The sequence below is a fragment of the Pelobates fuscus genome, chromosome 7 (genome assembly GCF_036172605.1).
Source record: "Pelobates fuscus isolate aPelFus1 chromosome 7, aPelFus1.pri, whole genome shotgun sequence".
Taxonomy (NCBI): Eukaryota; Metazoa; Chordata; class Amphibia; order Anura; family Pelobatidae; genus Pelobates; species Pelobates fuscus.
Window position 1 is genome coordinate 121,014,837 of NC_086323.1, and position 24,411 is coordinate 121,039,247.

The 24,411-nt window shown below is 42.6% G+C and overlaps 1 protein-coding gene across 2 annotated transcripts in view; it reads right to left on the bottom strand.

The window, feature by feature from the left end:
• Window positions 1-22,060, bottom strand: part of LOC134568170 (potassium channel subfamily T member 2) — a 465,676-nt gene extending 443,616 nt beyond the window's left edge. For both annotated transcript variants that reach the window (XM_063426528.1, XM_063426529.1), the window contains exon 1: window positions 21,878-22,060. In XM_063426528.1, coding sequence (XP_063282598.1) covers window positions 21,878-21,972 — 95 coding nt within the window. In that variant the 5' untranslated portion in view covers window positions 21,973-22,060. The remainder of the gene's footprint in view (window positions 1-21,877) is intronic.
• Between the last annotated feature and the right edge of the window lie 2,351 nt (window positions 22,061-24,411).

Sequence of the window (24,411 nt, forward strand, 5' to 3'; positions counted from 1 at the left end):
ATATACACATATGTATATATATACATATATTAATTCTACACATATATTTATGTAATAATTTTACATAATTAGGTATCCTAATTAATTACAATTAGCGGGACCTGCCTGACAACCCATGCCGAAAGTATAGGGAATTTAATTTGCTAGCACTATATTTAACCCTATAACTTTCCAAGACACCATAAAACCTGTACATGGGGGGTACTGTTTTACTCGGGAGACTTTGCTGAACACAAATATTAGTGTTTCAAAACAGTAAAATGTATTACAACGATGATATCGCCAGTAAAAGTGAAGTTTTCTGCATTTTTCACGCACAAACAGCACTTACACGGACGATATTATTGCTGCAATACTTTTTACTGTTTTGAAATACAAATATTTGTGTTGAGCGAAGTCTCCCGAGTACAACAGTACCCCTCATGTACAGGTTTTATGGTGTTTTCAAAAGTTACAGCGTCAAATATAAGGCTTGTGTTTCATTTTTTTCACATTAAAATTCGCCAGATTGCTTACGTTGCCTTTGTGACCCTATGGTAGCCCAAGAATGAAAATTACCCCTATGATGGCATACCATTTGCAATAGTAGACAACCCAAGGTATTGCAAATGGGGTTTGTCCAGACTTTTTTAGTAGCCACTTAGTCACAAACACTGGCCAAAATTGGAGTTTTTTGCATTTTTCACACACAAACAAATACTAACGCTAACTTTGGCCAGTGTTTGTGACCAAATGGCTACTAAAAAAGACTGGACATACCCCATTTGCAATACCTTGGGTTGTCTACTATTGCAAATGGTATGCCATTATGGGTGTAAATGTAATTCCTGGGCTACTATACAGTCTCAAAGGCAACGTAACCAATCTGGCGAATTTCAATTTCAAATGTAACACGCTATATTTGACCCTGTAACTTCCCAAAACACCATAAAACCTGTACATAGGGGGTACTGTTTTACACGTGAGACATCGCTGAATACAAATATGTGTATTGTATTGCAGTAAAAGCAAACAGTATTTTGACATCCACAGTTAAAATGTCACATAGAACTAAAAAAAATTAAAAAAATCTTTTTTTCTCCCATTTTTTTATATATTTTTTATATTAAATTATGTTTAATACCTAAATATTTGATGTTAAATGAAAGCCCTGTTTCCCCTGAATAAAATGATATATAATAAGGGGGGATGCATTTCATATGAAAGAGGTGAATTACGGTTGGACAGACATATAGCGCAAATGCCAGGTTTTGTTTACGTTTTGTTCTGTTCACAACTTGTACATTTGGCTGCGGTGTTAAGGGGTTAATGTTGTTTTTTATGTTTTATCAGAATCACAGATCTATGCTGTGTGACAATGTGCATTTTAATTGTGCTTGAAAAAAGGATTTTAATAAATCATTTATCAAGTAGAATGGTCAACACAAATTACAGACTGTCTCTCATCGCTGATAGCCGGCATGCTAGATAACAAGTGGCTGTTTAATAATTAAATAGGTTCTGTTACTATATATGCAAATATTGTCCAGATAGACATGCAAACAGGATAAATAGGGAACATTGTGAACACAATGTGTTACTTTTGCAATTTCGTTGCTGAATTACATTTTGGTGACTGGGTAATCTGAGTAAATAAAAGATATTTTATTTTATCCATGTGCTCATATTGTAACAAATTTGCAATAATACATCTGAAAGATTATTATGTAAAAAAAAAAAATCAATTATTTTGTGTAATGTTGCTGTGATTTTTACATATACAGCTGAAATCAAAATTATTCAGTTGAATTTGGGGAAACCACATGAAACATGCATTGAGCCATTTCAATTGCTTTTGTTTGATTTTTGTTTTGTTTGTTCATTGTAAACAGCTGAAAGTCTGTACATTTTAACAATAAACCTGATTTTTTAATGGGGGTTGAATAATTTTGATTATAACTGTAAATGCAAGCTTGCACTAAATCCTCTTGTCCATCTCTTTCAAGAGCAAGTGGAGATATCCCAATGTGGAAACACAGAGCTATACCTTTGCCATGATTCTCTGCATATCATTTTAGCGTTCAAATGAAAGATGTCACTTGCAATTGCTTGAAAGATGTCACTTGCTCTATCAATTTAAAAAAAAATATTGTAAATCACTGAAACAAGAAACTGAAAGCCTTTACTATTAATTTCTTTCCCGAGCCCAAAGTTTTTGAGTGTGAAAAGTGGATATTTTTCATGTTTTCCATTGGCTTGAAGTCCCTGAGCATGTACCACGCATAATTCACTTACAGGGTTATATACTAAGAACTGAATGCCTGCATTAGAGCTGCCAAATCCAGGAATTCCTCTGAAGATTTACCCATGTCTAGATTTGGTTTATGTGACAGCCTTACAGATTGTTTAAAGCATAGTAAACCTGGCTTCATGATTTAGGAGACCTTTATTTATAGACATTTTAGTAGAACTAGCAAAGACAGCAAGCTACATCACTTAAATACAGGGCTAGGCTTTTCACAAGGACTCAGCACTCATGTCAGGGTTTCTCAGGAGCTTCCTGGGTTTTGTCTCTCTTCAGTCTGGTGTTGTATCTCTCAATGCTGCTAATTTTATGTGGTGCAATAACATCCCGCTAGTAATTATCTCTCTACTTCAGACCAGCTTTTCCCCTACTCTTTTGACATAACATTGGTTAGTGGCTATGGTTTGCTAGTTGCTTGAATATTTGGTTGTTGTCCCTGCAACTTGTTCCAGGGACCTACCCATATCCTAACTTCTGTGGATGTTTGTGTCCTATAGCCTGCTTTGTACCCAGTTCCTATGAATCTGCTCCTAGTTCCAAGTTGGCCTGCTCCCAGTTCCTAACGACCTGCTACCAGTTCCAAGGGCCGGCTCCCAGCTCCAATGGGCATGATGCCTACATGCATCCAAGTCTCCACTCTTTGCATAACGTATTAGCTTTGCTGTTATCTAATATTTTTATTTTTATTAAATCATTGGTTCTTAGTTTGCCATGTTAGTTTACTTTGTGCATTATTCAATAATAGATTTCTTTCACTTTCATTCACTGTGGTGTGTTTTTCCCTTTATAGTGGGTTTTAGTTTAATTGTTTTATTGTTGAGACCATCTGTCTTAGCACCTCTGCCAGTCCAAACCCTAATAAAGCACTCACATAGGTACTAACATTGGTGATTTGTATAAAGAATAATTCTGAGCAAAAATATAATTATTACCATGGGAACCAATGGCTGAGTGCCAGACTGTTTCACTTGTAGAGATTTGCCAGGATTGTTCTTTATACATGTGGTGGAACATACCATTCATTGTGACTATTTGACTTTTCTTTCATTCGGTAGTTGTCCTACCCTAGCCCACTTGGTTTGGCTCCCGAATGGGGAACCCCCTGTACCCTCATTAGAACCCTGGAACATTGATTAACACATACATGTGAAACCGCAAAGGAAACGATTATGCATGCTTTCCCTGGCTGGTTGCCATTTCGCAGGAATGGCAGCCATTTTGTCTCCTGAATACAGGTAGTGGGATAAGGTCATCAAAAGCCTGGAACTCTTTTCGGATAGACGACTTCACGAACATCGGACGACTCCACCGCTACCTGCTCTGTGCCCCAAATAGCAAGGAGATCGCTCTTTGGGAGAATGAGCATTTAGTCCCTGGAAGCAAGGCGATACCATTGACAGTTTTGTATAGGAACCCCCGAATGGAGACTGGCCATTGTACCGCTTTCTATGGAACTGTTTTGGGCTTCAACCTCGGCCGGTCAGAATTTTACCCCAGTGGTGATTCTATTCTACCAAACATATCTGAGCGCTATTTGGCCAACTTTGGAGCTCAGATCTGGGATATGACAATTGTGGGGTTGCTGTTGATATTGGGGATACTTTTGGGGGATTGTATAAATATTGTGTTTGGGTCCCTGTAACTGGGAGATAATTGAGTTATAGTTTTCAGATTCAATTATCTCCCAGACACAGGGACGCCAGGGAGTGGCTTGCTATATTTCTGTATGGAGACCCCCTGCTGGAGGTCTGTGTATAAATTGAGCATGTTGTGCCTGAATAAGCCAGATGACTCCCTTTACTATGTCTTGTCTAGTTACTGGGGGGCATAAGAGCTTAATCACACAAAGGTTCCAGTCCGGCTGAGAGGGAAGATAGCGGAGGAAACCAGTCAGGTTACTCGGAGTCCGCTGCAATACATAAACCCAACTGAAAAATACAAATATGGGACTAAAATATCATCATGTCTTTGATATGAGTAAAATAGTACTTGTTAAAAAGATTTCAATTGTGTTGGTTGTGGTATAGATATGTGGTACAGATATGATTTCTCCCAACTTTGACTAGTTATCACGCTAAGAGGTCAAAAGTGGCAGCTTGAAGTTTCTGGTGGTGGCTAGGCCCTATAAAAATTGTTATAAAATGACCGTGGGTATGCAACCTGACATAGAATACAACTTTGAAGTAAAAAAAAAAGATATCTGCTTATGTGAACAACTATGCTTTTGAATAAACAGGAGCTGGTATAAATAAATGAATTTATACATGCAAAACCATCATGAACATGGGCAGATATTCATGAACAATCCTGCTCACATAACCTTGCATTATCTTGCCATATATTAAATTCATGTTGGAGAACATCAAAGTGATACACATGATAATTTTAATCAGCTATGTGCTCTTGGGAGAAGACAAACTGCATATGACTAGCAATAATTGTGAATAATTCAAAATTACTTTATAAGTGATTTTAAAAACTGTATTTAAAAATATTAAGTGAAAACCCATTTCATACAACAGATCTGCAATGACAGAGGAGGACTTTTTGTTGAAAAAGAGGTGTTTTGAGGAACTGCAAAAAAAATAAAAAAAAAATAGAGACATCAGTAGAATAAAGGAAAAAGTAAAACAGAGTAATAAAATAACCTCCACCTAAAAATAAAAAAAATCACAAATTTATTGACCTACCCCCTGACCCTGCTGCTATGTCCTGATATTGCACACATGTACCCTATAAGCAATATTGTAATATTTAAGAAGATTGAGTTAAGTAATTGCCCACAATGTGATCACATGATGGAGACTCAGAATAATGGAAATACCCTAACTATTTAGTGCTAAAAGTCAGATATAAGTAGGCTTCCCAGACATGACAAATAGTAGCACAAACAAACATTGTACATTTTATGACTTGCTCGTATATTATTGCTAAAGAACTTATGAATATGTACTGCATAATCATGTTTGTTTACATTATAAATAATGACATTTTCATTTTTTTTATTGGGGGTTTCAAAATACACAGAATTTCACAAATTTTCAAAAGACATAAAGCGAAAAACAAAGTAATTGTCATTAAAACAGTTCTACTTCATAAAGTAACAACTGTATTTAGCTCTATGTACCATTGCCTAAAAATGCCAATAAACAAGTAATGGAAAAAAAAAAAAAGGTATATGGTAAATTCACCAACATACTTATAATGAATCACTTATTAAAGCTCGTATATTATTGGATGAATATATTAAGTATGGAAACCACACATGAAGGATAACATACATGGGGGGACCAAGTCTACTTCATGTAGATGTCTGACCACCTCTGCATATCTTATTAAACTGGATGTTTGCCTGACATCTCTTCATGTATTTTGGTGGTAGGTAACCGCTCATTGAAGGAACACTATAGGGACAGGAGAACAAACATGTATTCCTGACTCTATAGTGTTAAACTAACTATTTAGTCCCCCTTATCCTTACCCCTTTCCCTTTTAAAGCTAGTAAAACAAACCTTATTTCTAGCAGTATGTGCAGGCTCCACCCCCGATCCACCTCCTTGGCTGACATAATCAGAATTGATAATGATCTCAGCCAAGGAGGCAGGGCAGAGCCAAACACCGACCTGGCCAATCAGCATCTCCTCATAGAGATGCATTCAATCAATTCATCTCTATGGAGAAAGTTCAGCATCTCCAGAGCGTGGAGACGCTGAACCTCAGTACTACACACTGTGCAGCATTGCCCCAGGAAGCACCAGATGGCCACTGGAGGTGTCTCTGGGCTGTAATGTAAACACTGTCTCTTCTCTGAAAAGGCAGTCTTTAAAGAAAAAAACCTGCAGGGACTTACTATACACACCAGAACCACTACATCAATCTGTAGTTGTTCTGGTGACTATTGTGTCCCTTTAACAGAGGCTATCGCTAGTGGAGAGTTAGATTTCTATTTAGTGGCAATAAACATGTTAGTTGCAATCATAATATGTATTATGAGAGAATTTGGGGGCTCGCTAGAGCGGGGTTCTTCAAACTCCAGATGCTGCTGTAATACAACTCCCATGATTCTCTAGATATTTAATTCAAAGAATCATGGGAGTTGTCATTTAGCAACATCTGTAGAGCATTCAACAGTAGCTAATCTAGACTGCACACAGGTAGTGTAAAACGCAAAGTAAAATAAAATAAAACTAAAATAAGCATGCTGTGTTTTGGTACTGCACTTGCGGTCAACATTAATATGGTGTATTTCAGGTCAGGGCTCCCGGTGTTCCATCTGGTTGGGCATTGGACAGGTGCAGTCTCTGCACAAATGCGTTAGAGTCCCCTTTCGAGGTTGGGGTGAGTGCTGTGTCTCCTTGTGTCATGATTAGGGAACCATCCGCTCCCCAGTGGTGTTTGATCACGGCGTTCCACAGTTGTGTGGCTGTTGGGGCTAGTTGCCTTCATTCCGTTACTACAGTAAATGGCAGATCCCCTTAGATCGCCACTGTGCAGCCTTCATAGCATATGTTACCAAGTTTTCTAGATCAGTTCATGATGGCGGTATGAATTGTGACATCTGTTGTCAACGCTATAGTGTCTCTGGGTGCTCCATGTGGGGCGGCAGCCGTCTTGTGAACTGCAGACATGAGCATTGTGTGGTCTGTGCCTCCCATCATGCCCAGAGATGCCAGTTGCCTCTGGGTGAAATGCAGCAGGCATATGTTACGCCACCTGTGTCTGGTTTCTAGCATTTTGACAGACCTGGTGAGTATCTGAACCTGTTCGGTTATACTGTCCATTTAACTCTGGGTATTTTGCAGCTTGCTCCCTCTGTCCTTCTCTTTAGCCTCCACTGTGTAAATTTTCAGTCTGAGAACTCCCATCTCAGTTTGTACCTCCAGGATGTCAGCCTTTCATACCTTCCTCATATCTTTTAGGAGACTCTTAATATCCCCTTCAGTTGCTGGGAAGGAGTCGTCGTCCGAGTCGGTTCATTGCTGCCACCCAAGAAATGTAGGAGCCTGAGCACAGGACATATTTTTGTATATTTGTGTCTGCTTTTGTATTACAAGCCATGATACAATGCCACCGCCCACCCCATGTGTTCCCTATTAAGGGTTAATAAGTATGTAGGGGTTTAGAAAAATTTACCCCCCTGATGTCAAATAAACAAAGAAAACAAAGCATGTTTGCAGTATAAACAAAACACAAATAAGGACATTATCCATGAAAGCTTCCAATGACGTCACACCTGCTATGTCTTAAAATATTCTTCCTGAAACATCATTGTTTGGAGACTGATGGAAACGTTCTAACATTTTTACTGACAGCACTGGCAGGATTTACAACGGACTATAAAATGCATTTGCTTATGTGTAGGTAAGCAGAAACTGACTTTTTTTTGTACAGAATTGTAATTTGTTAGCTTTTGTTAACCTGTCTTAGTGTGTGGTCCTATGTAACATTCCAGATACCAACGTCAATTTGTTTGCATCTGTTAACCGGTGTACTTTTATAAGGCATATTTTTCACGTCGCCAAATGTAGCCGCACTTCATTACACATATAATTTATATGTATAATTTCATTTAAAATACTCAGCACTGTACTGTATGTGCAACACAATCCAAATGCAATAATGTGAAAAAATATATTCAGTGAATATTTACATATAAGTTTTTTTCTACTGGTGGATTTCTTCTTTTATGTTTCTGAAATTGTAAAGTGAAACATACACTACCAATCTCTAATTTCAAGTGGCAACGAGGTGTATTTATTTTGGAGTGATTGCTTCTTTTGCATTCTTACATTTATTGTATAATTTACAAGATATGGTAGTTTTTTACAGAAAGATAACTTATAACAGTTTGAAAGTGGCACAGTTACCGTCTGGGGACTTTGCCTAATTTGCAAGGCCCCCGATGGTCCCACGATGGTGACATTGCTGCTGGTTGCCCGGTGACCAAAGAGGCAGGTAATGGTGAAAATACTTACCTTAACCTGGCCCTTGTGGGCGCCACCATCTTTCTTCACTGCTCCTCTTCAGTGACAGGAGCCGACGTCACAGAAAAGCTCAAGCGTGAGAGTACAGCCTTGAGGTCTATGGAGCATCCCACGAGACCGCAGCATTCTCCATAGATACAGCACATTCCTTGCAGCCATCACTGTTGACCGCTGTCAGGATTGACTCTTTGACTCTGCCTTGAGTCTAAGAAAGTCAGCTGAAGGAGGAATGCAGAAACAATATAGTCCCTACTTTGTCTCTGTATATATCATGACTGGGTTCAATCAAAATGAGTATTTCATAAAGATTCATACATTTTTCAGGAGGGGAGTGACTTTAACGGTATGTTTTTCCATTCTTTCTTTAAGTCTTATGACTTGCAAAGCATAATGAGATTTGTAGTTCTCTAACACCCCTGCTGAATGGTTCATATACCAACCTGAAGAAGAAATTTGGGAGAACTACAAAAACATGTTTTTTTTTTTTTCATAGTAATGCTGCTTATAGAAACTTAAATGTATGCAAAATACATATAAAGTGTACATATAAAAAATACCCCTATTAAAAACACCTATCATAAGCAAGCAAATAAAGGAAATTTAGTCACAAAATATGACATGTTTAAGCCCAGAATGACCTCAAAGCATCATAATATTGGTGAATCCAACTCTAATCTTAAAGTAACACTATAGTATCAGGAAAACAAACATGTATTCCTGACACCATATTGTTTAACTATTTAGGTGACCAGCCCCTCCGATCTCAGTAAAAAGGTGTTTTTCCACTCCGCACCCATCTTGCTGTGGAAGGTGCCATCTGGCTGCGTCTTCAATCTTGATGATTCCAGCCAATCCAATGTTCGCCCCTTTTCTGACTGTCACTATCCCTTTGGGTGTTCCAGTGTCACATTTCCAGTTTGCATCATTGTCCCGCAACCTTTAGGCCTGCTCATCCCTGTCCCAATTTCTTACCTCCCTATTTTGGGAGGTATGGAGAAGCTAGGACAAAATGCCATTTCAGACCTTATATGGCTACTTAAAATGGACTATCTTGAGCAAATAAATATGGTGATTAAGTCAAAGGATTAACTTTAGGACACATTCTGGAAGTTTAGGCAATAAGGTTTGCAGTTAGCATTTTTATAACACATCCTGCTGCAGTGGTTATAGTGCAGTAGTGCCCCGCTGCACACCTCAACCCCCATGTAAGTAGTCAAAGTGTTTGACTACTACAGTATAATTAATCAAGACTCCTCTGCTCTGGAAGCTCCTGCACTGGGCTAAGTCTGGCAGTACATGAATATGCTTGTGGGTGAGAGCACTCAGCTGATGCTCTCAGTCAATGAGCTGGTCCAGCAAAGTAGGACTTAGCTCAGTGGGAATAATGAATCAAGGAAAGGAGACTACTTACATTGGGAGGATGTCAGGGCACTCCTAGCATCATAACTACTACAGAGAGCTATAGGAGTTATGGTGTTATATGTATAATATATGCCAAAATTGCAAAATTACCATAAAATGGGCTGCTCGCACTAAACAGAGGGATCTTCCAATGCTGCCTAAAAGATTTTGACAAATATATACCCCATACATACAGTGTATAGAGTTAGTATAAAAGCTGTCCGAGCACTTAAAGGGTTACATCCAAATGCAGATTTTTATGTGAAACAGTGGCAACGTTTCGTCTCCCAGTCAGAACCTTTCTCAAGCACAGATTGTAAAATTAATTTGTACTACTCCGCTAGAATCATTGGTGTATTGTCAGAATTTCGCAATTTAGCTTTTACCACAGTTTTGTGTTTAGTGAATAAACTATTAAATTGCTCATAGAATTTAACTGGCAAGAGAACTTAAATGGACACTATAGGCGCCCATCTCATTGAAGTAGTCTGGGTGCAGTGTCCCTGTCCCATTTAGCCCTGCAATGTAAAAAAGTGCAGTTTTAGAGAAACTGCAATGATTACAATTCAGTACTAAGACTGCCTTGGTCCCTAATACTTAGTAGAGGAGCTGTAGTTTGATGGAATTTGACTCTGTGAAACAACACTGGACGTCCTCATGCCTTTCATGAGTACGTCCATCGTCTTCTAAATCCCCACAAAAAGCATTGAGTCAAAGCTTTCCTATGGGGAACATCTAACGCGCATTATAGGTTCCTCCACCATCTGGTGTCTGCGTAAGAGGAGAAATAACCAGCCTCGAGGGACATTGGCGCAATAATCAGGTAAGTGACTGAAGTGACTGAAGGTCACGATCTCCGCTGGTTCCACAGGTAAATCCACAGTCAGCGCTGAAAAGTAAGGCAAGTCCCCAAATCCTCCCAATAACCGGACGAAACACAGTTTGGGAGTCAACTAACTCGCTTTATTCACAAGCTGGCATATTTAAGCAGTTCCCCATGCAAGGGGTTTCCGTACAGATAATTCAGGGGATTTCTCCCAACATGCATTGCTCTTCTCCCAACAGGCATTGCTGCACGAGAGGGATACTCCCACTAAAATGGACGATTAAGTGGATTATCCCCTCGTGCAGCAGAACCGACAATTTACTTTAAAATATACATTTTACACAATATTCGGTACATTGAGATGACCGAACGTTCGGTAGATAGCTGGGGTCTGAGCGCACCTTTTGTGAGAATACCGCTCAGATCCCAGCTGAAATGACCGAACGCCGCACAAATACAGTTTTGCATAGAAGTTCCCCTCAATCTGTCGAACGTATCTAGGGGAACGATTCTACCGAAAACCGGCTCCCGAATGGCCTGGAAGTGCAGCAGTGTTCGCATCATCGAGTAGCCGTTTTTAGTTCCAGGCACTCGACGACCAAACACCGCTGCAAAATAGACGAATCCAAGATGGCCGACCGCCACATGGTCAGTAGCCGAACGACGGCCACCCAGGATAGTCTATAATTACCGATTGCAACATTGTTGCAATCGGTTAACAAGTGCCACACGACCCTAAGTGTGTGATCTACCAGGGGGGCCCGTATTCGTTCGGCGAACGGCTTAGATCGCCGCTGTTCGCCGAACGAAGTACTTGTATGCTGGTAGCATACGGCTGCCAGCATGCGAATCACTATAGCATAACATACACACAGCAAATATACACGGCACACATTACAGCCTACAGACAACCTTCCCGTATTATAGTTCCGAAGTGGCTAGGTTTGCCACAATGCTCCCCCAGAACCAAGCCGGCATACACAGTCTGATCCCAACGGATCGGCTTGGGGAGGTCCGGGAAAGTACTCACAGATCAGTTTTCAAGTTCAGTCTGTCTGGATAACCCGTCGGCGTTACCGTTTTGTTTCCCTGGGCGATAGTGTATTGTAAAGTCAAAGGGCTGCAGCGCCAAACTCCAGCGCATCAGCCTGGCGTTGTCCCCAGCTACACGGTTAAGCCATACCAACGGGTTGTGATCTGTGAGTAGGGAGAAAGGTTGTCCATATAAGTACGGCTGTAATTTCTTAAGGGCCCACACCACAGCCAGGCACTCCTTCTCAATAGCGGCGTAGCTTAATTCTCGTGGCAATAACTTTCGGCTCAAGTAAGCTACGGGATGTTCGCCGCCATCAGTTCCAACTTGGCTCAGCACTGCCCCCAATCCAAACATTGAAGCGTCTGTGTGGACAAGAAATCGTTTAGTTGGATCAGGAGCAGCAAGTACTGGAGCATTAATTAGTGCAGTTTTTAGTTGCTGGAATGCCTGTTCACACTCTGGGGCCCAGACAACCTGTCGAGGAAGATTCTTATGGGTCAAGTCAGTCAGGGGTTTGGCCAGGGCGCTATAATTGGGTACAAACTTTCTATAGTATCCGGCGGTACCCAGAAATGCTAACACCTGGGTTTTCGTCCTAGGGGTCGGCCATTTAGTTACTGCTTCCACTTTAGCTGGTTCGGGTTTTTGTTGCCTGCTTCCCACCCGGTGGCCCAAGTACTGCACCTCTGCCATCCCTATATGGCACTTACTGGGTTTCAGCGTCAATCCTGCCTCTCCAATGCGATCTAGTATGGCCCCTATGTGTTGTAAATGCTCGGCCCAGGTCTGACTGAATATCGCTATATCGTCTAAGTAGGCACAGGCGTATTCTTGGAATCCGTCCAGTAACCGGTCTACCATCCGCTGAAACGTTGCTGGAGCGTTTTTCATTCCGAATGGCATGACTCGAAATTGATACAAGCCAAACGGGGTGACAAACGCCGACTTAGGGATGGCATCCTCGGCTAGCGGAATCTGCCAGTATCCCTTACATAAATCTATGGTAGTGGGATACTGGCCCCGTGCCATCTTATCCAGCAGCTCGTCTATCCGGGGCATCGGATAGGCATCAGACACCGTTTTGTCATTTAGCCTCCGGTAGTCGACACAGAAACGTGTCGTGCCATCCTTTTTGGGTACCAGCACCACCGGCGATGCCCAGGGGCTATCGGAATGTTCGATAACCCCTAGCTGCAACATCTCCGCTATTTCCTTTTCCATGTGGGTCCTGACTGCTTCAGGGACGCGGTACGGAGTCTGCCGCATGGGTAGCTGTCCCGGGGTTTCAACTCGGTGGGTGGCTAGCGGAGTGTACCCAGGCAAATTGGAGAAGGTAGCCCCTTTAGCTACGATCAGCTCTTGTACCTGGGCACGCTCCTGCGGGCTTAGCCGCTCCACCAGCTGAACCCCTTTGGAGGGCTCGGTCTGTTCTTCCTGTTCTAACAGGTCAGGTAGGGGCAAATTCTCTTGATCCTCCGAGGCTGAGGCGCATATCGCTGCCACGTCCTCTATCCTCTCATGGTAGGGTTTGAGCATGTTCACATGGAGCATGCGTCTCTTCCCTACCCCTGAGCAGGGGCCAATCACGTAGGTGGTGTCACACTTCTGTTCCACCACCTGGTATGGGCCTTGCCAGATGGCCTGCAGCTTGTCTGTGCGGACAGGTTTTAAAATCAAAACCTTCTGCCCTACCTGAAAGCTGCGGTCTCTGGCTCCCCTATCATACCAACGGCGCTGGCGTTGTTGGGCCGCCTTCCTGAGTCAGCGCCTCCAGACGGTCCCGGAATTCCAGTACGTACGATACAATAGGGGTTCCATCTGGGCTACTCTCTCCCTCCCAATGCTCTCTAATGAGATCTAACGGTCCCCGTACCCTTCTCCCAAACAGCAATTCAAAAGGAGAAAATTCTGTGGACTCTTGGGGTACCTCTCTATAGGCGAAGAGTAAATGGGGCGGGAAACGTTCCCAGTCTCTGTGGGCCTCTCCGAACGTACGGAGCATCTGTTTCAGTGTACCGTTAAATCTCTCGCATAAGCCATTGGACTGGGGGTGGTATGCGGAATTTACTATCGGCTTAATGCCACATATTTTCCATAGTTGCTGGGTGACCTCGGCGGTGAATTGGGTGCCCCTATCGGATATTATTTCTTGGGGAAACCCCACCCGGGAGAATATTTTCATTAATGCCTCGGCCACCGTCTCGGCATGGATATTCGAGAGAGCTACGGCCTCGGGGTATCGGGTGGCATAATCCACTACGGTCAAGATGAACCGTTTACCGGAGGGACTGGGTTTGGGTAGTGGCCCCACTATGTCAACGGCCACCCTACTGAACGTTTCTGAAATAATCGGGAGGGGACATAATTTCGCTTTGTGACGGTCACCTCGCTTGCCTACTCGCTGACATATATCACAGGAGGTGCAGTATTGTCTTACATCTTTAGAGATCCCTGGCCAGAAAAATGCATGGGTTAACCTATATCGGGTACGAGTCATTCCTAGATGTCCGGATAAGGGAATATCGTGAGCAATCCTAAGTAGCTCGGGACGGTACTTCTGGGGAACCACTAACTGTTTGGTGGTCACTGTGACGGACCCCCCCACTCCCCGTTCAGCAATGCGATATAGTAGCCCCTTCTCCCAAGTATACCGCTCCCCCTCTGTCCAGGGCCGTCTTTAACAAGGGGCAAACAGGGCAGCTGCCCCGGGCCCAGTTGCTCCTGGGGGGCCCAAAGCAGCTGCCCTGTGGGCCCCCTGTCCGCAGCCAGGTCTGAACAGCCCATCGGGATACTGAGAAATATCCCAGTGGGCTGCAGCAGGTGATGTAATCAGGGCCCCCGGCCCTTTAAGAGAGCTCCTGACCGAGCCCCTGTCTTCCGGCCTGCTGGGAGGAAGTGTTGTGAGATCACTTCCTCCCATTTAACAGAGTGCCGCTGGGGAGGATTAGGCATACATGGAGAGAAGGAGGAGGTACAGACCAAGAAGAAGACTCCCATCAATCTCAGCCATCCAGCTCCCACTGGACTACAGGGAAGACACACTTCTGTAAAGGTAAGGAGGGTGGCTAAACTATGTGAATTCATATGACTGTGTGTGTGTGTGTGTGTGTGTATGTATGTGTATCTGGCTGTATGTGTGTGTATCTCACTGTGTGTATCTCACTGTGTGTGTGTGTATCTGACTGTGTGTGTGTATCTGACTGTGTGTGTGTGTATGTATGTTTATCTGACTGTGTGTGTGTGTGTGTGTGTATCTGACTGTGTGTGTATCTGACTGTGTGTGTATCTGACTGTGTGTGTACATCTGACTGTGTGTGTGTATCTGACTGTGTGTGTATCTGACTGTGTGTGTGTGTGTATCTGACTGTGTGTGTATCTCACTGTGTGTGCATGTATGTGTATCAGACTGTATGTGTGTATGTGTATATCTGTGTGTGTGTGTGTGTATATCTCACTGTGTGTATATCTGACTGTGTGTGTGTGTGTGTGTGTATCTGACTGTATGTGTATGTGTGTGTATCTGACTCTGTGTGTATGTGTGTGTATCTGACTCTGTGTGTGTGTGTGTGTATCTGACTGTGTGTGTATATCTCACTGTGTGTACATCTCACTGTGTGTGTATCTCACTGTGTGTATATCTGACTATGCGTGTTTATGTGTGTATCTCACTGTGTGTGTATGTATGTGTATCTGACTGTGTGTATCTGTGTGTGTGTGTGTATGTGTATCTGACTGTATGTGTGTATGTGTATCTTACTGTATGTGTGTATGTGTATCTGACTGTATGTGTGTATGTGTATCTGAGTGTGTATGTATCTGTGTGTGTGTGTGTGTGTGTGTGTGTGTGTGTATCTGAGTGTGTGTGTATTTGACTGTATCTCACTGTGTGTGTGTGTGTATCTCACTGTGTGTGTGTGTGTATCTCACTGTGTGTGTGTATCTCACTGTGTGTGTGTATCTCACTGTGTGTGTGTATCTGGCTGTGTGTGTGTATCTGGCTGTGTGTGTATCTGTCAGTGTTTGTATCTGGCTGTGTGTGTATATCTGACACTGTGTGTGTAAGTGTGTATCTGGCTGTGTGTCGGTGTGTGTTTATCTGGCTGTGTTTGTGTCAGTGTACATGTACCTTTGTGTCAGTGTGTATATGTACCTGTGTGTGTATGAGTGACAGTATGTGTAAGTGTGTATCTGTGCATGTGGCAATGCATACATCCCATCTAACATTGCACACAAATACAACCCTGCATTCCAACATTAACAATGCACACAAATACACCACTGCATGTGTATCTGTGTTCCTGTGTGTATCACTGTTTGTGTGAGAGTGCATCTGTGTGACAATGCATACATCTCAGCTTTCCTACGCCAACACTGCACACAAATACATTTGTATTTGTGTATATATCTGTGTCAGTGTGTGTAAGTGTGTATCTGTGTGTGGATGTGCCAGTGTCTTTATCTCTGTGAGTGCACGTGTATTTATGTATGTGGCTGTGTGTGTATACGCCAGTCTTTGTCAGTGTGTCCAGATGTTTGCATGTATCAGTGTGCTAATGTGTATGTATATCTGTGAATGTATATCATTCATCAAGGCATTCAAACACAACATGCAACCACACAAACACACCCCTGAATTCAAACTCAAAAAGTATATAGAAACACATCCCTACACTTAAACACCAATACTACACCCTACATGCACACACATACTGTATACAACAACATGCTCACATTCAAATGCACAAACAAATACAGCCCTGCAAGAATGGTCAAATGGTAGATCCCCAGCTGGCATAGCATCGTGGGAATTGTACAACAGATGAGGATCTATCTTTTCTCTGCTCTTGCGCTAGAGGGAAGGCTCAAAACAATGTCTTGCACCAGGGCACTGTCTACATTAGTACTGCCACTGTGTTGGGGTGGAGGGCATGATTGCATGCCAGAGAGTGAAAGTTTCGGGGGAGGGCGAGGGATGGCAGGATCCAGGGGGCCCAAACAAATGCTTGCCCAGGGTCCAATCAATGTTAAAGACGGCCCTGCCTCTGTCCCCGCTTGGTTAGCGTGTACCCTGTCTCTATACACCTGCAATGTGGGATCTGCCTTTACCTCGGCTTCAAACTTAGCTGGGGTATCCCAGGACATACGTGTCGGGTGAGGGTCTTGGTCTCTTACCTGAGCCTCAGAGTGTGTAGGTGGAGCCGTGGTGCGGGCCTGTTGCCGGGTGGTGACTGGATGGGCTTCTTGGTAGGGAGCCTGTGGGACAAAAGCAGATGTCATCTGGCCCAAGTCATTCCCAGTACTACATCCGCAGGTAGGTTTTGCATGAGACCTACTTCCACAACCCCCTCCCCCACAACCCAATCCAAATGTACTTTAGCAGTGGGCAAACGGTACACTGCTCCCCCTGCCACCCTCACGGCCACTGATCCACCAGTGTGAGCGGACCCGGAGACTAGGTGGGGTGCAATCAAGGTGAGTGTGGCTCCGGAATCTCGGAGCCGTTGTAATTCTTTCCCCTCCAGCGTCACCAGCTGGCGATGATGCTGCCTGTTGTCAGTGGCTCTGACCGACATCACCTCGTGTAATACCCCTAGTGGTTCCTCGGGTTGAACACTCCACATCTCTTGGGCCGCTGGTTCCCGCTGATAATAATGGGCTGCAGCCCTTGGTGCGGGATTCGGTCGGGCTTGGTTCCAGGTGGGTCTGCCCCGATTTTGGGTGCATTCCCGGGCTATATGCCCCCACTGTTTGCAAGAGTGGCACTGGATATTGGCACGTCCATTGTACCGGGAGGCGGGTGGTATATTCCCTGGGGCCGTGCGAAAAGGGGTTGCAGTGGGACCCGGGGAAACGGGAACGCTGGGTGACCCTGTGGGTCGCGGGTAACTCTTGGAGAGGGTTATCTGATGCCTTCTTGCATCAAAATGCTGGTCGGCTAATTGTGCCGCCTCGGTTAGGGTGAGAGGCTTCCTGTCTCGCACCCATTCTTGGGTCACTGGAGCCAACCCGTCGAAGAATTGCTCTAGCAGCATTAACTGCTGCAATCCTTCCATGGTAGTGGCTTGGCTCGCTTGGATCCACCCTTGGGATGCTTGGTCCAGCTTGTGTGCCCACTCGGCATGTGAGTCTTTATCTGGTTTCTTCAGGTTTCTAAATTTTCGCCGGTATGCCTCTGGGGTGATGGCATACCTTTCTAATATCGCTCGTTTCACTTTCTCATAGTCCTTGCTGTCCTCGCTGGGTACAGCGCAGTATGCGTCAGCTGCCCGCCCTGCCAGTCTACTTGCCAGCAGGGGGACCCACGTTGCCCGTGCTAAGTCATGTAAATCACACAGCCTCTCAAAATCAAACCCATCAATTTCCTCCTTTTCCTTGCAGAATACTTTAAATGCTTGATAAGGAATTTTGGGTTTTACCTGGCTGTGTGACGACTCCGACGTGGACTCTGCTCGAGATGCTGTATACTGTGGGCTGTGTGCCATCACGTACTCCTGCACATTCGCCATTACTAAGTTCAACATGTCCACTGATATAGGCTGTGGTAAAAATGCCAGCCTGGTCCTCATTTCTCTCTCGTAGAGAGTTTCTTCCATGACTGCTGGTGATGTAGCGCTGCGGGCTTGGTCTCCCTCCATCAGCTGGGCAATTAGTACAGCCTTGGGTTTGCTGCTGGCTACTTTACCCCTGGCTTCCAGTAGTTCCTTTAACGTCTGTCTCTTTAGTTTAGAATAATCCGTCTCCATTCACTTCGGTAGTCGGTTCTTTCGTTGAATTCTGCTTGAAATTCCCTTTTCTCATTCGGCAGTTGCAATTTGCACGAATTGCGCTCTTTCGGCTGTAAGGTCGGATCCCGTCGCTTGCCACCAATTGTAGCGGAGGGCAGTATTAGAGACCACGATCTCCGCTGGTTCCACAGGTAAATCCACAGTCAGCGCTGAAAAGTAAGGCAAGTCCCCAAATCCTCCCAATAACCAGACGAAACACAGTTTGGGAGTCAACTAACTCGCTTTATTCACAAGCTGGCATATTTAAGCAGTTCCCCATGCAAGGGGTTTCCGTACAGATAATTCAGGGGATTTCTCCCAACATGCATTGCTCTTCTCCCAACAGGCATTGCTGCACGAGAGGGATACTCCCACTAAAATGGACGATTAAGTGGATTATCCCCTCGTGCAGCAGAACCGACAATTTACTTTAAAATATACATTTTACACAATATTCGGTACATTGAGATGACCGAACGTTCGGTAGATAGCTGGGGTCTGAGCGCACCTTTTGTGAGAATACCACTCAGATCCCAGCTGAAATGACCGAACGCCGCACAAATACAGTTTTGCATAGAAGTTCCCCTCAATCTGTCGAACGTATCTAGGGGAACGATTCTACCGAAAACCGGGCTCCCGAATGGTCCCGAATGCAGCGGTGTTCGCATCATCGAGTAGCCGTTTTTAGTTCCAGGCACTCGACGACCAAACACCGCTGCGAAATAGACGAATCCAAGATGGCCGACCGCCGCATGGACTAGCCCAGGATAGTCTATAATTACCGATTGCAACATTGTTGCAATCGGTTAACAAGTGCCACATGACCCTAAGTGTGTGATCTACCAGGGGGGCCCGTATTCGTTCGGCGAACGGCTTAGATCGCCGCTGTTCGCCGAACTAAGTACTTGTATGCTGGTAGCTTACGGCTGCCAGCATGCGAATCACTATAGCATAACATACACACAGCAAATATACACGGCACACATTACAGCCTACAGACAACCTTCCCGTATTATAGTTCCGAAGTGGCTAGGTTTGCCACAGAAGGCTTATCAATAAACTGCAATCTTGAGTTTGGATTCCAATATTGTTGAATGGCTAAGGCAGTGGCTGAGTGACAGGCAACAGATGGTTGTAGTCAATGGAGTATATTCGAAGCTTGGGTTTGTCACCAGTGGGGTACCTCAGGGATCTGTACTTGGACCCATTCTCTTTAATATTTTTATTAGTGATATTGCAGAAGGTCTTGATGGCAAGGTGTGTCTTTTTGCGGATGATACTAAGATATGTAACAGGGTTGATGTTCCAGGAGGGATAAGCCAAATGGCAAGTGATTTAGGTAAACTAGAAAAATGGTCAGAGTTGTGGCAACTGACATTTAATGTGGATAAGTGCAAGATGTAAAAATCCAAGGGCAGAGTACAGAATATTTGATGGAGTCCTAACCTCAACATCTGAGGATAGGGATTTAGGGGTGATTATTTCTGATGACTTAAAGGTAGGCAGACAATGTAATAGGGCAGCAGGAAATGCTAGCAGAATGCTTGGTTGTATAGGGAGAGGTATTAGCAGTAGAAAGAGGGAAGTGCTCATGCCATTGTACAGAACACTGGTGAGACCTCACTTGGAGTACTGTACACAGTACTGGAGACCATATCTTCAGAAGGATATTGATACCTTAGAGAGAGTTCAAAGAAGGGCTACTAAACTGGTTCATGGATTGCAAGATAAAACTTACCAGGAAAGGTTAAAGGATCTTAACATGTATAGCTTGGAGGAAAGACGAGACAGGGGGATATGATAGAAACATTTAAATACATAAAGGGAATCAACACAGTAAAGGAGGAGACTATATTTAAAAGAAGAAAAACTACCACAACAAGAGGACATAGTCTTAAATTAGAGGGACAAAGGTTTAAAAATAATATCAGGAAGTATTACTTTACTGAGAGGGTAGTGGATGCATGGAATAGCCTTTCAGCTGAAGTGGTAGAGGTTAACACAGTAAAGGAGTTTAAGCATGCGTGGGATAGGCATACGGCTATCCTAATTATAAGATAAGGCCAGGGACTAATGAAAGTATTTAGAAAACTGGGCAGACTAGATGGGCCGAATGGTTCTTATCTGCCGTCACATTCTATGTTTCTATGTTTCTAAATGTTTTTTTAACTCTTTCGGACCGGGAAGTGGGAGGGTGGCAGGGGAGAGAGGAAGTGGTGGCTCCCTGGCAGAGGGACACTTTAGTGTTCACATAACTAGATACACAACAATAGTGGTACCCTACTTTAGGTATAGAGGTATAGATGATGATTCCACTTTTAGAAAGTCTATGATAAATCTCTGCATAATTTAATTTCAAGAATGTTTCTGCATTCAAGCATGAATGTCCTTTATTTATTGCACAGCTTCTATGATTCTCTATCAGCAGCTTATAGCATGAGAGCATGACGGAAAGAGCTTCAGAATGTACAATATAACCTCAAAAATATAACCTTGCATCCTGAAAATGTAAAAAAGTTCTTGTTTTGTACTGCATGGACCATCCCTCTGGCATATGCAAGGCTCAACATATCTATTTCAAGATGCTAAAATAATAGTCAAATTGTATTTGCATTTGCACCAGCCAGGGGACAGTTGCTGAACACCAAATCCAATAACCATGAGCCAGACCACGTTTAGGATTATAACAATTACAGTGAAACAAACAACTGGATAGGAAACAGCTGATTCAGTTTAATTCCCTATTTAGTGATGTGATGGTAAAATAGAGCTACCTAAACATTATGAATTGAATTCACAAATCCCCCCCTTTAATGGGGTAATTATTTTGTTTTAATGCAGCATTACCCAATGCAACACACAGAATAAAAATAGTATAAATCTATTAATACTATATTGCAAAGTAGTGTGATTAGAATATATTTTATGGATAAGAGATTACAGACGTGCTGAGCATTTCCTTAAATTTCTATGATACATCAGATATTTAAAAAAGGTAGATTGAAAGCTCTTTGAAACAGAGACCCCCTCAATGGTTTTGCTTGCAAGCTCGTAATATCCATTTTATATTTCTCATAAGCTATCAAATTAACTCTTATAGGAAAATTTGTACAACTGATATCTGAAAAAAAATTTTTTGGGAAAAAAATATATTATTTCAAATAATTTGTATTATATATCAATTTCTTAGATGGCCAAAAAAAGTTGGCTTTTTTCCTTTTTTTTTTTTTTTTTTTTAACAATCTTTACAATATAAGGAGCTGGCACTATACAAATTATATTCCAACTTATCTTTTTTGCATTTGTTTAGACAAGAGCCTTTTCCTTAATATGTTTAATGTAATCAGTAATAGTAACTTCAAATGCAAAACTTACATTTGGCAATAAATGTTATATCCGCAGTTTAAACATGAAACTTTTGTCATATCTAAAGAAATATATATTAGGCTACTTTTATTGAAGCGCAGCACTGAGGCTGTCGTGAGTATTGATTCATAAATTGGAAACTAGTCATACTTGTAACTCATTTGTAGAATCACAGCTGTTCATGATAAAAATGATACCTTGTAGCAATCAACTTACCTGTCATCATTCTGCCATCCTTGGTCCCCTAGGAGCAAATCCCTAAATCTGTATCTAGGAGGCAGTGGAGGAACCTCACTGTCTAAATCCACCATCCTTGTTCTTCATGGGGTAGCGGAGGAGAGTGAATGTCCCTGGAGTGTAATGGATGCTGGCACAGTAACTGCCGGTTGTAAAAGCATGCAGTGTGGATGCTGAGTTGAATCACTTTGCAGCATTACCTTGCTGGAAGATACACTGTTCAGAATTGGAAGCTCTACATAAATCTAGCATTCAGACTCATCTTCAGCGTGATGATCAGAAACGCCTCTGCTGATCTCATTTGCCACTCAAGAAGCACTAAGTAAAATGTGAAATGGACTGATGGTGAAAGCTTGCTTTCCTGTAGTATTTCATTTAACACTTTGCTAAGACATACAGTTCCCAGTAAACCAAGAAATTGCTAAAGTGTGAAATATAGATTTTATTTTCCTTCTTCATTCAAATCTTTTCCCCATTTTTCCCGTTTTGCAGCAGTGTTTTCCATCTGCCAGTCTATAGCTTGCATTATTTTCCTTCTTTCTCTAATGCTTGCATTCATTATTCATTTTGACCGTTCTTCGATTTAATCTTCCTTCTATTTATTTACTAATCCGTATTTTGTTCATGGCCTTTGCCATTCACAAGAAAGAAAAACAGAAAGGGGATTATTCGCTAAAGACAGATCCACTGAACCAGCAATTGCGACGAACTGGAAAGGGAATCGAAAATGATAGGCCAAAAAAGATGATCTGTTAGATTTTTCCAAATCTCCGCAATTTAGAGAATAATTCGATGTTTTTCCTAAATCTCAGATTTACCTGGAAAAATCTTTGATTCCTGGATTAAGGTGAATTAAAATGTAATATTATGCTAGGAACAGGGCCAAACTTAGTCATACTGAATGCATTCAATCTCTTAAAGTTTTGTAGAAGAAGTATCGAATAAACATATTCTCATTTTGCTTGCTGCTCTGTAAATAAAGCCTCAGTACCTTTACATTGACGCAAGGCAGTTGCCTATCTATCAAAATGGTCTACAATATCATATGGAGAACCATAGGAGTATCTAGGATGTTTGAGACTCAAACCCTGGACGTGGGAGTTATTAGCCACAGATCTCAAAAGATAATGAATGGACAATGAGGATATTAGTGTATTAGTGTTAATTTCTAATATTTTCTAATTTTACTCAAAACAGCTGCTTAATGTAAAAAGAAATGTCATTAATTGAGTACTCTGTGGATGGGGAAGGAGTGGGGGTGAGGAAGGTGTCCCACTAGTACAGATACAGGTTGTAGAGAACCTGCTTGTTTTTGGCTATGTTTAGTTAAAATGCTAAATAGCATAAGTTCCGCATTGTTTATAGGTAGATGAGGAGACATAATATAGAGAGACGGGGTTGTCATGACATATCCCTACCTTTCTGTTAGTGTATGAATTAGCAAGTTATGGGAAACATGGTAACGAGTTCACTTGTTCAAATTAAATTTATTTCTGTCAAAAAAATAAGGACTTCTTTATGTCAGGATTACTAATTGATCCAGCACGCATAACTGTATCACACCTACGACTAAGGTAACGTCTTACCAGGCCTTAGAATGGCTGGACTTAGCATACCAAAGAATAGTCAGAATACTTGCCAAGGTCGGGGACACAGAATGAGACACAACGATGAGGGGAAGCCAAAAGTCAAGGATACCAGAATACAGGGAAGTCGAAACTAACCCATAGTCAATAACCAGAAATAAACATTCAGGAACACACTCTCGGACAACCACTAAGGAGAACCATGACAGGGCAATGAGGGAAGGTAAATAAGTCTCCTTTAAATCCGATTGGCCGTACCCGGCCTATGACCCCAGAAGGTGCATGCGCGTCCTTTGCGTGACGTCACGTGCACGTTGACGTTGTCAATACCGTAGGCGAACCTGAGGCTACAAATTGGTATGGATCCGCAGAGGCCAGCATCTTTCAGCATGCTGCAGGAGCCAGGCATACCAGCACATGCCCACCGACCAGCATTTCCACCAATGCCAGGAAGGTAGTCATCCCCACGGACACCACATGGTGAGGACGAACATGTGACACTTTATCAATAAACCTCTGCTTTAATGCTAGACTAGAGCATGTAAGGGCTATCGTTACTGTATATTCTGAACTATAATACTATAACACTACAAAAAAATGTTTATTTTATCCAAACTTCTTCAAGAAAGAATTTGCTTCCACATCTTCCTAAACTGCTGCGCAAATACACATGCTGCTGCACAAATACAATTCTTGTTCCTACCCTTGCATGAAATAGACAAAGGATGTATAACTATATTGAAAGATGTCAGGCTTCTTACAATGCTAAATCATCCTTGCTAAATGTTTGTTAAGGAAAGACCTGTGGAGTCAAAGCACTCAGGAACGGGCTATCACCACTATCCTGTGCTTAGTTGTCAGAGGTAAGATCCTCTTGTCTTGGAGCTCACTGTATAAGTAATTGCTATACTTGGTGATCTTTCTTGA